This window comes from Opisthocomus hoazin, chromosome W (genome assembly GCF_030867145.1).
Source record: "Opisthocomus hoazin isolate bOpiHoa1 chromosome W, bOpiHoa1.hap1, whole genome shotgun sequence".
NCBI lineage: Eukaryota > Metazoa > Chordata > Aves > Opisthocomiformes > Opisthocomidae > Opisthocomus > Opisthocomus hoazin.
In genome coordinates this window covers 1,868,219-1,881,037 of record NC_134453.1, presented here as the reverse complement: position 1 = coordinate 1,881,037, position 12,819 = coordinate 1,868,219, and the positions used below count along the sequence as shown (strand labels likewise).

General features: G+C 45.0%; 1 protein-coding gene across 1 annotated transcript in view; it reads left to right on the top strand.

Annotated features, from left to right (window-relative positions):
• Positions 1-12,819, top strand: part of LOC142365643 (netrin receptor DCC) — a 678,995-nt gene that overhangs the window by 565,230 nt on the left and 100,946 nt on the right. The window contains exon 15 of the mRNA XM_075446652.1: positions 5,272-5,466. Within this exon, the coding sequence (XP_075302767.1) occupies positions 5,272-5,466 (195 nt within the window). The remainder of the gene's footprint in view (positions 1-5,271; positions 5,467-12,819) is intronic.

Sequence of the window (12,819 nt, the reverse complement as noted above, 5' to 3'; positions counted from 1 at the left end):
AAGTCTACCTAAAAAAATTAAACAGAGCGCAAAGCGAATGGAACAAAGAGCCTGGCAGATGGAAGTCACAGCAAAGCTGCAGACAATCCGCGAGAAGCAAATATGTAGGGGAAAGGAGATGGATAGAAAATAAAAGCAAACTGATGAAAATTGCTATGATTTTTAAAACAAAATAAGTCGCCTAAGAAGGATCAAAGGCAAACTGGATGAAAGAATAAATAAATAGTCAGTTTAAGTGCACAACAGTACTTGATGCTGCCTTTCTCTCGACTGACGGGATCTCCTTATGATCTCAAAGTCAGCCTTTGCAGACTGGAGCATTTCTGCCTTTTCCCTGTCTCCAAAGGCCGTTTCCCAGCAGAGCGGGAGTGCCCGCGGCGCGTGGAAAGGGAGAGCCAGCGCCTGCGGTTCCTCATCAAGCTGTTAAAGAAGAGGTGATGCTTCCAGACGCGGTGTAACTATGCCAGCGGATCACACCACGCCACGCTGCGAGATCACAGAATCACAGAATGGTCGGGGTTGGAAGGGACCTCTGTGGGTCACCCAGTCCAACCCCCTGCCCAAGCAGGGTCACCCAGAGCAGGCTGCACAGCACCGCGTCCAGGCGGGGCTTGAATATCTCCAGAGAAGGAGACTCCACAGCCTCCCTGGGCAGCCTGGGCCAGGGCTCTGTCACCCTCAGAGGGAAGAAGTTCTTCCTCGGGTTCAGCTGGGGCTTCCTCTGCTTCAGTTTGTGCCCATGTGATAATGCCTTTCTACTTACGTGTTGGCTGGGCGGCAGTTTGAGAAGTGATGTTGCTGAGATGAAGCAGCTGGCTTTTCACTGGAGAGAGTAAAAGAGAAATTCTGAAGGTGCCACAGTACGCCGAAAGAAAGGAACACATTTGAGCACCTTTGTTTCGATTCACCTTTAGTACGCAATATGTTCCTTTGAAGTTTTTGTGCCCAACTACATCTGGGGTCAATCAAGAGGAGTGTGGGCAGCAGGTCGAGGGAGGTTCTCCTCCCCCTCTTCTCTGCCCTAGTGAGGCCCCTTCTGCAGTGCTGTGTCCAGTTCTGGGCTCCCCACTTCAAGAAAGATGAGGAGCTACTGGAGAGAGTCCACCGGAGGGCTACGAGGATGAGGAAGGGACTGGAGCATCTCTCCTACGAGGAGAGGCTGAGGGAGCTGGGCTTGTTCAGCCTGGAGAAGAGAAGGCTGAGAGGGGACCTTAGAAATGCCTCTAAATATCTGCAGGGTGGGTGTCAGGAGGACGGGGCCAGACTCTTTCAAGTGGTGCCCAGCGACAGGACAAGGGGCAACGGGCACAAACTGAAGCAGAGGAAGCTCCAGCTGAAGATGAGGAAGAACTTCTTCCCTCTGAGGGTGACGGAGCCCTGGCCCAGGCTGCCCAGGGAGGCTGTGGAGTCTCCTTCTCTGGAGATATTCCAGACCCCCCTGGCCACGGTGCTGTGCAGCCTGCTCTGGGTGACCCTGCTTGGGCAGGGGGTTGGACTGGGTGACCCACAGAGGTCTCTTCCAACCCTGACCATTCTGTGTGATTCTGTGATACATGTGTGCATGCAAAGACGACTGGAAGCCCGGTTGGTGTCGGCAGCACGAAAAGAACAGTATCCTGGAGTACGGCGTCAACTCCCAACGGATGTTCATTTTAATTAGTGTGTTTTGTTAAAGTGATTAGAAATCCAAACATAGCCGCTGCTTCAGAGTTCCCTGGAAAGCTCACATGCCTTTACTGGCAGCTGGGAAGGTTTGAATTATTTATTTTAAGCATCAAATTTTGTGCTTTAAGAAGGAAAAAGAAAGAATTTGAAAGCAGCGCTTTTCCCGTTGGGTCTGGTTTAAATAGCTTGAGCAAGGCTGCCAGAGAATCTCTGATCAACTTCGCAAAGGTGTCCTCCGGGAAAATGGGTTTAGGATGCTTGGGTTCCGATTACTGCCTTGAACAGATGGGAGCTGTTATACATATTAGATTATGATATAGTTTAGCTTCAGCTCGAAATTAATGCTCTTAGAGCATGGCAAGCTAGACTGCTATCATATTGTAATTTATACTGATGAATGATTGGGGAAATAGGTGAACAAAATGGGCTGAGTGAAAACTGCCCTGACTTTGTTAAACATACGTCTTTGAGTGTCGGAGAAAATCGCTAAAGTGACCCAAACGTAAAGCATTTCTCATGCTTGACAGCGGAATTAAGAGCCTTTAAGTAGCACTAAGTGCAGTATTCCCTGGCTGGAAGACGTGGGGTGCTCAAGGCGTCACGTTGAAGGGCAGCGAAGGATCGGGAGGCCCGTGGGAGCAGATGTGGAGTCCCGGGAGAGGTGACACCAGGCGGTGACACAGAACTTCGGCTGCCGACGTTGGGGAACCGAGTTGTGCGTAGGGGAAGAGAGGAAGAAATGCAGCGCCGAGAAGGCTGGTTTCGCAGGTGGATCTGCTGAGGAGTTCTGCTCCTGTGTGCCAGATGCTGGGCTGGGGGTTGGCTGACGTCCACAGCTCCCGTGTCCGAGCACACCACTTGCTTACAAGTACCCAGAGATGTCCCTACATGAGAGCAAGTGAGAAACTCACGGTGCAGCTAAGAAGGGGACTGTGTATTTGGCTCATTTGGGACTTAGGATGAAGAACCCATTTGGTACCTCGTGTAGGAGAGTGGGATCTGGGGCCAAGCTCTTTTCAGTGGTGCTCAGCGACAGAACAAGGGGCAATGGGCACAAACTGAAGCAGAGGAAACTCCAGCTGAAGATAAGGAAGAACTTCTTCCCTCTGAGGGTGACGGAGCCCTGGCCCAGGCTGCCCAGGGAGGCTGTGGAGTCTCCTTCTCTGGAGATATTCCAGACCCGCCTGGACAAGGTTCTCTACAGCCTACTGTAGGTGACCCTGCTTGGGCAGGGGGTTGGGCTGGGTGACCCACAGACGTCCCTTCCAACCCCAACCATTCTGTGATTCTGTGATCTCAAGGCTGCTTCTCAGAAATAGGTCTGGCATCACGTTCAAGCCCAGGAGAAACCAAAATAAATGTATTGGTCTAGAACTGCAAAGAAATGGCCAGACAAAAAAGGCAGAAATGTTTCAATAACGTTTCAAGAAGAGTTTTACTCCTGGATATCTGAGTGCCAGGACGCTGAAAATCAGCAGAGCCATGCAGAGACTGGATGCTCCGGTTTCCCACATAACTGGTGGGTTTAGATGTATGGCTGTATGTTACGTTTGGCAGAAGTCCTAACTGTGGAAAACGCGCTTCACTATAAAGAGAACCCGAAAATATCTTGTTTGAGGAGGGGGAAAAATAGTTGGTTCTGACGTTTGACTTTGTACTTTGGAATGTGAACTCCGCGGTGCAAATTCTAAAACTCAGAGCTGGGTCAGAATAAGAAAAATGTTTTTTTTTTCTAGGAAATATTTAAAGTTATTGAAAATGTCATTAAAACCACGTTATGCAGAAAGCTGAAGCAAAAAAGTGCGTGTTCAAAAAATAGCTGCATTTCTCAAACATCGGTGTTCAAAGAATAGCTCAAAAATGTTGTTCAGCCCAGGTTCCTTTTAGAGACTGAATTCACGAGAAAAGTATAAGAATTTAAACTGCCTTTTGCTTTTCTAAACAAGGCGTCGTGATTTAGCTCTGAAATGCGTGAAGCGCATCTTTGGATGGTTTGAAATAAAGAATGTGAAATGTCTGAATAAAGTAATTTTCAGCTAAACGGCTGCCGAGAGGTATCTGTGCCGCAGCCGAGATCTCCGTGTTGTGTCAGATGTACAAATGATCGTTTGAAGGCTCCCTGGATGCTCTGATCTCCTTTGCCTCCTGAGAACTTTTGGGAAAGTTTGAGGAGTTGCGGTACTGCTACGTTATCCAGCTTCTCATTTCAAGGCGTGAAATTGTGATTTTTATCGTTGGGGCTTGTGAGAAACGCTTCTGTCATTTGTTTTTCAAACAGCACTGTTGAGGAATAGCTGCCCACGTAACTTTTTGCTCCGGCATTAAAACAAAGTTTGGGAGCGGAGCGGGGGTAAATGGCAACTCGCCCCGACTCACGGTGGCACTGCTGGTGCAATCTGTTTCTTCTTTTTGTGAGTAGCTGCTTTTCAGTGAATTTTCTTCAGCCTTTAAGCAAGACCCGTGCTTTGCAGTTTGAAGGGGTTGAACGCAAAGGGCTGCTAAAGCTGCTGGGTGTTTCGGACTGGTAACGTGCTAATCAGACCTCCCTGAAGGTGCAACAGGTTTGCAGGGTGCTCTATCGTGTTTATAAGAATTCATCTGAAAGCTCATAAAATACCAAGGATGCGTGTATGGCCCTGGGTATTGACAAGTGCTAATTCTTCTTTTTATTCCTTTTCCAAGGTTTACAGTGGGAATGCTTCACAACTGCAAAGTGTCTTTTGTTGGAGTTTACATCATTTTATATTCCAAGTTTTTTCTACCCTGTCCTTGGTTGCCTTCCGTATATGCTTTCACCTATTATATTGCAAGCCTTTTTATTGGGGGGGAAAAATAGTAACTTGTCTCTTTCTGCTCTCAAAAAGACAAGCTACTGTGCAGCTCCTCTGAAGAGACTTGTGATATGGTAGTAATCTGGTAAACTCAAGCAAAAGGCATTTACTCATCTAACCTTTACAGTAAAATTAGGCTTGTAGAAGGCAAATAGACTCCAAGCGATGAATTACCACTTAAAGTAGTGATTTTTACCTGGGAATACCTGTCAATAAAATGCCTCATTCTGTCGTTTCATTTTTGAAATGTTAGTGTGTTATTTAAAGCACCCCCAAAGCAGGAGATGCATGTCCAAGAGTTGAAGTCGCTTCGTGTTTTCATGGGAAGGAGACAGATTATTGCCATAATATACCAGTATGTCATCCACAAAGTAAACCTTTTTGTTAAATAGTGAACACAGGACAACTCGTGCAGTCAGCTGTCAGGACCCTGCTGAACTCGCAAATAGACCAGGGAAGAGAGAAGTTGTCCTACTGGAAATTCTCTCGCAGGTCATCTTTCATTTTCCTGCATCATTTTAAATCTCTCTTATAGCCTGATGCTAAAGGTGGAAAGCACTAGGAGATACTCTGTTTAAAACAGGACGGGGCGTATCGGTGCTCTTGGAAGGGAAAGGTGTAGCTCAAGAACAAAATTGCATGTAAGCTCTGCATGTAACTCGGGGGCAGCTGGTTGGGTTTTTTTGTGTAACTCTTTCGATCTAAGCTCAAATCTTATGAATGGTAAAATTGGATGAGTAGAGTGTTAATTTATACTTTTGTTTTTGAATCCCAGAATCTCAGGTTCCTGACCAGCCCAGCTCTCTTCATGTCAGGCCCTTGACAACAAGTATCGTCATGAGTTGGACTCCGCCGCTGAACCCCAACATTGTCGTCCGTGGGTACATCATCGGCTACGGCGTAGGCAGTCCATACGCTGAGACGGTGCGGGTGGACAGTAAACAGCGTTATTATTCCATTGAAAATCTGGGTAAGTAGTTGTTTTCATTCATTTCATTTCATGGGAAGAGATTCCGCTGAGATCACGCTATTTTTGTAGGTTTATTTTCAGGCTGTCACCAGTGCTTCCTTTATATGTTGCTTTTTTAGGCTATTTCTGCATTCCATTTTACATTTGGTCTTATCTTCAAAACTCTGGATGCTCTCAAACATGTCAAATCTCTTTCATAAAATCCTCATTTTATTCAGTAGCTCTGTGAAGTCGTGTGCTCCTAATACTGGCTCCCACTTGTGCAGAGAGCTGGACCTGAAGCTGGTGTTCCCTGGGCTGGCCCACCTCGTGTTTGAATTCGATGGCAGTCACCAACCTCCTGTTTTGTGTCTGTCAAGAGGTGGTTATTCACGGCACAGCCTCTGTAACGGTTCATCTAAATTCTCAGCGTGGTACGTAGCGACCCGGATCCTTCCAGTGGTGACGGACCGTTCTCCTAGCACTGGGAAAACAGTTCAAAGTTTCAAGGAAGTCAAAAAGAGTGATGGTTTCTTTGTCTTTTCTTCTTTAGCACTTTTATTCCAGGTATAAATGGTAAGTTTCTGCTTAGTAATCTGGGAACAATCAGATATTACGGGAAGATTTAATGCCTTGGTGCATTAGGAGCGCGCAGCTAGGCCAGTTATCTCAGTTCTGTAGGACCACAACTCTGGTATCTGGCACCGCTTTTCTTTCGAACTGGTATTTTACAGCACCATGAAGCTCCATCGTCCAACCTTTTTTCCGTTTCCTTGGGGAAACCTGAGAGCAGAATAACTGGTTTTACTGGTACTTCATCGAACAGCTTCTCTATGTCCAGAGGCATATTTCCCAATGGAGGTATTTGTAAAGAGCCATGCAGAAACACTCCCGAATATTCAGTGGGTTCTTCAGAAGAAGACTGATTTGGTAATGTTTTGTGTCGGTGTGAAGTTATTCTGCAAAATGGCAAGATGTCTGAATGGACTATGAAAGAAATTTGGTGGAATATAAAGATAAAAGCTATAGCTAATGAACGTGTGTGTCTAATAACTAATGGTCAGGATTAAACGCAAAGTGTTTTTTTTCATTCTGAAATGGAGTTAAATTCTCCCAAGCCTGTTTTACGTTGTTTCATGTCTTTAATGAGTTTTCAGTTGAGTCTTTCTCCATTGTAGACCCAGAAGTACTAGAAAATAAAAGTTCTATGGACAGAGCCATCGAAGCCGATGTGCTTTGGCTTTGGGAAGAGCTAGGGAGGAGGTGCCTACACAGCTCAGTTTGGTAGAGTTCCAAATGTTCAGCTCTCACTAAAAGCGTCTTTGACTAACAACCGGAGAAATGTCTTGGGTTTTGTGAAGCTTTAGTGTTTGTCTTCCTTCATGTATTAAATAACCCGTGAATATATTTGCATGTAGGACCTGTGATAGCCACTACCATCAGGTGGAAGATATGCTAGGAACAACCTGGAGATACAAAAGCCTGCTCATAGGGTAACTGCACTTGGTGTTTGTGGAAAGCTGATCGTATACGTAAGATGTTAGAATGGTTTCTGTGGATTAAAAAGCTTCTCCTATATTCTTGGCTGTGCTGGCAGGCAGAAGTACATAGAAAGTCCATCAAGTCAGGGAGGAAGTTTCACTAATATGCTTTAATTACAGAGGTAACACTTGGACATGTAGGAAATGTCAAGAAACTGTTGAGCGTGTCAAATATTTGGCTTTAAATAATTTGGTCACTGAAATCAAGGTTGGGTTTTTTTGCTGAACATCCTCCAACAGACTGAGGTTTCGTGGAAGTTATTAATCATTCAAGTATGTTTTCGTTGTACGTTTTGTTGGTTTGATTGCAAATACTCAAAATAGGAGCAGCGTAACTGAGTTGTCGTTGTCCAGGTAAGCCGCGTGCATCTGGTCTCTAACTGGAGAAGGGTACAGGCACTTTGGTCCCAAATCCTGAAGTGCGCACATTTCAAATTCAACTTCTGAGAACGTTCACACGTACAACTTTGGAAATCAATTTCCATGAATAATAGCACTAATTAAATTCCATCGTTTCAATATCCACAGAAAATGAGCCCCAGAGGGATGTGACCAAGGGCCCAGAGAAAGCTTTTAAAAAATCAGAACGGTTGCCAACACTTCCTACGTTATTCACCCACTTTATCAGAAACCATTACAAGAAAATTGCAGAAAATGAGGAGACAGAATTCTTTTCCTAATAAAACCACTGTTTTCGATAAGGTTGTGAATCAAAATGTGCTGCTGGCAGGAATAAGGGGGAAAAAGACTTCCTAGGTGTTACGTGGATTCATCCCACCTGTTGTAAAATTTGCTGTGAAACCTATGCACGAGGGTTCTACCTTATCTTAAATGTATGATGCGAAGGCGACGGTGAAGTCTGATACCTATAAATGCTGAACTTCGGTGAGGTTTTCTCTCCCCTCCAAAGACCTCGTCCAGTTTGATCCTCGTGGCTTTCAGCGTTTGCTTCCTCTCGGCTCCCCAGCTCTCCTTTGTCTCGTTGGGCAGAGACGGCGGAGAGGTCGCCCCGCTTCCCCTCAATCCGGTCTGTGATGTAGCTAGCTGAAAAATGGCGGGGTTGCAGCTTCCCCAGGTTCACCACAGTGCTGCTTTCTATTTTCCCTCTGGATGCTATTTTGAAGCGCGCTGCAAACCTGTCTATCGTTTAGATTCTAGAGCAGTAGATACTTGCGTTCAAGAGCCGTCAGATTTGTTTGACATCAGCTGCCTTGCAGAAATCCTGCCCGACTCTCACGTACAGTCACCGTTTTCACACACAGATGCCCAAACCCAATAATCCAGGTCCACAGCAGGCGTTATTTTGCTGCTCTAAGCTTGTGCTGTAGTCCTGAGAGAAATGTTGGTGAGGAAGCCCCATCTGGAGTACTGTGTCCAGTTTTGGGCTCCCCACTTCAAGAAAGATGAGGAGCTGCTGGAGAGAGTCCAGCGGAGGGCTATGAGGATGAGGAGGGGGCTGGAGCATCTCTCCTACGAGGAGAGGCTGTGGGAGCTAGGCTTGTTCAGCCTGGAGAAGAGAAGGCTGAGAGGGGACCTTAGAAATGCTGATAAATATCTGCAGGGTGGGTTTCAGGAGGATGGGGCCAGACTCTTTTCAGTGGTGCCCAGCGACAGGACAAGGGGCAATGGGCACAAACTGAAGCAGAGGAAGTTCCAGCTGAAGATGAGGAAGAACTTCTTCCCTCTGAGGGTGACGGAGCCCTGGCCCAGGCTGCCCAGGGAGGCTGTGGAGTCTCCTTCTCTGGAGATATTCCAGCCCCGCCTGGCCGCGGTGCTGTGCAGCCTGCTGTGGGTGACCCTGCTTGGGCAGGGGGTTGGACTGGGTGACCCACAGAGGTCCCTGCCAACCCCGACCATCCTGTGATTCTGTTAAATCTGGTGCCGTGCTGGGTTGAACGGGGATGCGAAACACCCAGACGCCATACGTGTGCGCGCTACATGCCTGTTTGATCTTTTTCCTGGGAACAACTTTCTTCTCTCTGTGTTCAGATGTGCATAAAAGCACCTCCTGGGCTAATTTCCAAAGACCTAACAGCTGAGAGATTGAGAAGAGGGATGCACGTGGGTGTTGAAAGTTGGAGGTAACAGCCCCCATTGGCTTTATTTCCTTCCCAGCGTCTTTGATACGGTTGCCCTGGAAATTCCCACTTTTGCTGATCCCGCTTTGGCAGTTCCTGCCATAGGTAGGGTTGCTGCAGCGATTTCTGCTTGTTGGAGATGCAAGTTCCTCATGCTGATAGTTGTGTGGGTTTCGTTCCTCCTTCCCCAACTTGTTTGTACAGCCACGGGTCATTGTTGGCCACCTGCAGGGACGTCCTACGAATGGGGATGGTTGGCTACCACTGTTACACAGGTCTGGAAATTTGTAGTTTTTCATTTTTATGCTAAAATCTGAAATGTAATCGCAAATGATTTCCTAGTATCACAAAGTGAAGTTGGGGCAGAGTCAGAAACAAAATGTGGCTCGTGCTTTAAGCTCGGGATTGTCAAGCTTCACTGTGGCCAGGCTTTAGAGGAGTTGGTAGCTTCACTTGTGATCATGGTATGTCAGTGTTTGGTGCAGAAACCTTTGTGATAAGATAGAACTAATGATAAACTCTCTGAACTGCTTATGTATTTTAGCCAATTTCAGATGTTTAACTGACTCACCTGAGTTTGAGCCGTATCAGCCCATGTTCCTTCTCTAGTCCATCACGCAGCAAGAGACAACAGCAAGGATAGTTTAGCCCATTCAGCAGCTTCATCATCTGATTTTTTCCCCGTTGACCACAGTGGATGTCTGTAGTTGTAAATTAGCAGGCGTAGTGGTGTTGTGTTGACAGCTGATGGTCTTAGAGGTCTTTTCCAATCTTAGTGATGCTATGATTAGCCATGGTGTGCATGGTTACACATCAGGATTTGCCGTTCTAGAGGTGATTATCAAATTCCAGAGACCTTTGAGCCTTCAGTCTGCTGCTAATGATGGACCAAAAATGCTTTCTGAGTGGTACGTGGTGGTTTTGGATGGAAGTCAGATATTGAAGTCTCTTTAGAAATCCTGTTGGATGCTTCACTGCACCTTCGTAATCCTAAATACTTTAAAAACTCCACTTGAGAGTACAAGGCTCAGAAGTGAAGGACAGTCTCCCTAAGCAGATCACCCTTAGGGGAAGGATGGAGACGTACACGCTCACAGTGACCTGCTTTTTAAATTCTTTCCTCTTGATAATGCAAGTGTAACACCAATATGCCCAAGTCAAGTGGCAGCTTTGCATCACATGTCAGGTACTTCATTGATCACTTCTTTCATACAAAACTTTTTTAATGACTGTAACAGCCCGTACCCGAGCTGTTACAGATCTTGTCTGAGTAGTACACTTCAGCTACTGAATAAATCACTTCAAAAACATGAAGAAAACTACTCAGTCTTTCATAATAGTGATGGAGAACTTTATTCTCTGTGATGATCATCTTGAATACAACTATACAGAGGTAACACTTGTACTCTAGAATAAATTGAGTGATTTTCTCGTGACGGAGTGGTCATATTGCCTTGGAGACACTCTCCACAGGTGCAGAAGGATACAAGAATATCCAGAGACCTCAGCTTTGTCAGTGAAAAATTTGTTGTGTTTTCTTTCTGCAGTGAATGAAAGATATTTGATGTCAGTCTCATAAATTTCAGGAGCATTCTCCCCTGCTCTCCTTCAGCCTTTTCTGTGACAGATAAATCAGTGCTTGACTGAGTCTCCGATGAATAACTCTAACAAGAGGACCAACTTCTAGTGAGCCACTTCATTTTCTTTTCTTTTTTTTTGAATATTTTTTTAATTCTTTGCTTGTGATTATAAATGGCAAGGTTATTTGCTGATTAATGGTGGTTTGAACAATATTGGAAAATTCACAGATGCCAGTTCTGATCTTTTACGCGTAAGGAGTAACGATTTCTGCACTCATCCAACTCGGGAGGCATTAAGCGTAGTAATGAACTGTCTGGGCTCGTGTCCACGGAGCTTCGTATTAAAGCTTAGTCATGAAATAAAAGTTTAAAGGAAAAGGGAAGAAGTATGCCAAGGAGGTTTCCATTTACCAATTATGCAGCCATAAACCCCAAAATATCTGAAGCACCCCGCTGGTTGTAATAATTTGCATAAAACTTGTAGTAGATCGTAAAGCTGTGGTGTTAGTTAAAGCACTGGAAAAATGAAACATGGTAACTTTATCGTGATGTATGTTAACAGCATTATGGTGTCATTCTGGGATATTTTGATAACTCATTCTGGGGTGTTTTAATAACTTACTGGAAAGTAAGGAGAAAAGAGAGAAGGTGAAGGTAAGGAGAAAAGAGAAGGTAAGGAGAAAAGAGAGAAGGTAAGGAGAAAAGAGAGAAGGTGAAGGTAAGGAGAAAAGAGAGAAGGTAAGGAGAAAAGAGAGAAGGTAAGGAGAAAAGAGAGAAGGTAAGGAGAAAAGAGAGAAGGTAAGGAGAAAAGAGAGAAGGTAAGGAGAAAAGAGAGAAGGTAAGGAGAAAAGAGAGAAGGTAAGGAGAAAAGAGAGAAGGTAAGGAGAAAAGAGAGAAGGTAAGGAGAAAAGAGAGAAGGTAAGGAGAAAAGAGAGAAGGTAAGGAGAAAAGAGAAAGCAGGTGCAGATTTGCAAACCCGAGACTCAGTTTTAAGCTGATCGGGAAAGGTAATTCCTCTGCTGTCCATAGTAATGCTTCCATCTGTAAAATGCCCAAAGTCTTTCCATGAGAAAATATATCTAAAAATGACCGTTTTACAGATACTCCAACCATTCATGAACTGAATATGATGTGAAAGCTGTACCAAATCTGAGTCTTACAGAAATGTGGACATTCTTCTTCAGAGCACGTCCCTTCCTCCCCCCTTCTCTATGTGAGAGCAGAAGAACAAGGCCTAAGTTTAGAAAAAGTTTTTAAGTACAGTTGCCTTTGTGACCCAAGAAAAAGCTACATTCATCTCTCCAAATGCGTAAGGATTCGTATGTGCCCTCTTGAAAGAGTTTGATTGGGAAGCTGGAGTGCACATCTTGAAATATGATTTTCATGTCTCTCTTTAACTTGAACCTTTGATCCTCCTGGGCTGGCAGTGAAAGCAAAGTGCATAATATGCAGCGAAACCGAGCGAAGACTTTTCAAAGTTACTCCCTCTCCTCCCATAAAGCCTGAAGCTCCACACATCTGAAAATGTGAAGCTCCGAAGAGAAAATCTGATGGATGTGAGCAATTTCTGCTTAATTAGTAGTTTGGAGAATTAGAGCTGGAGTATGAATAATAAGAAGGTATTAACAACTCACACCGGTAAGTGGTTGTGTAATGCCGGAGGGGGCTGCACGGTCTCCCCCGGTCTATCCGGACCGGTGCGAGGGGCTCTGTAGGGCAAGGAGAGAGGTTGGCAGCCGGGTGGTCTTGTCTTTGCGCACCTTGATGGAAGTGTTACTGTGCTGTTGATGCACTGGAGTTTTGGATGGCACAAAAGTTAAAATTCATGGATCGCTGCGTTGTTCAAGGTATAAAACTTCCAAAAAAACCAGCGACAGTTGCAAGTGACAAGAAATGAAGATAAAGCTTTTAGCTCTGAATTTATATTTTAACAAATATACGAGTAGGAATACAAGGGTTCCATCAAATTCACCTTCGTTTTAACTGCGGATCAGATTAAATTTGACCCTGATGCATAGATGAGGCAGAAAAGCATTTTGTTTTATTGCGCTGGGAGAGAAAGAAGGTTCTTCATTTGCTTTAATCTTTGCAGATGACAGTTGTGGATTAGAACAAAGACATGAAAGGGAACAAAAAAGCTTTTTAATGTAGTTTTGGGTTGTTTTCTTCCCTTTG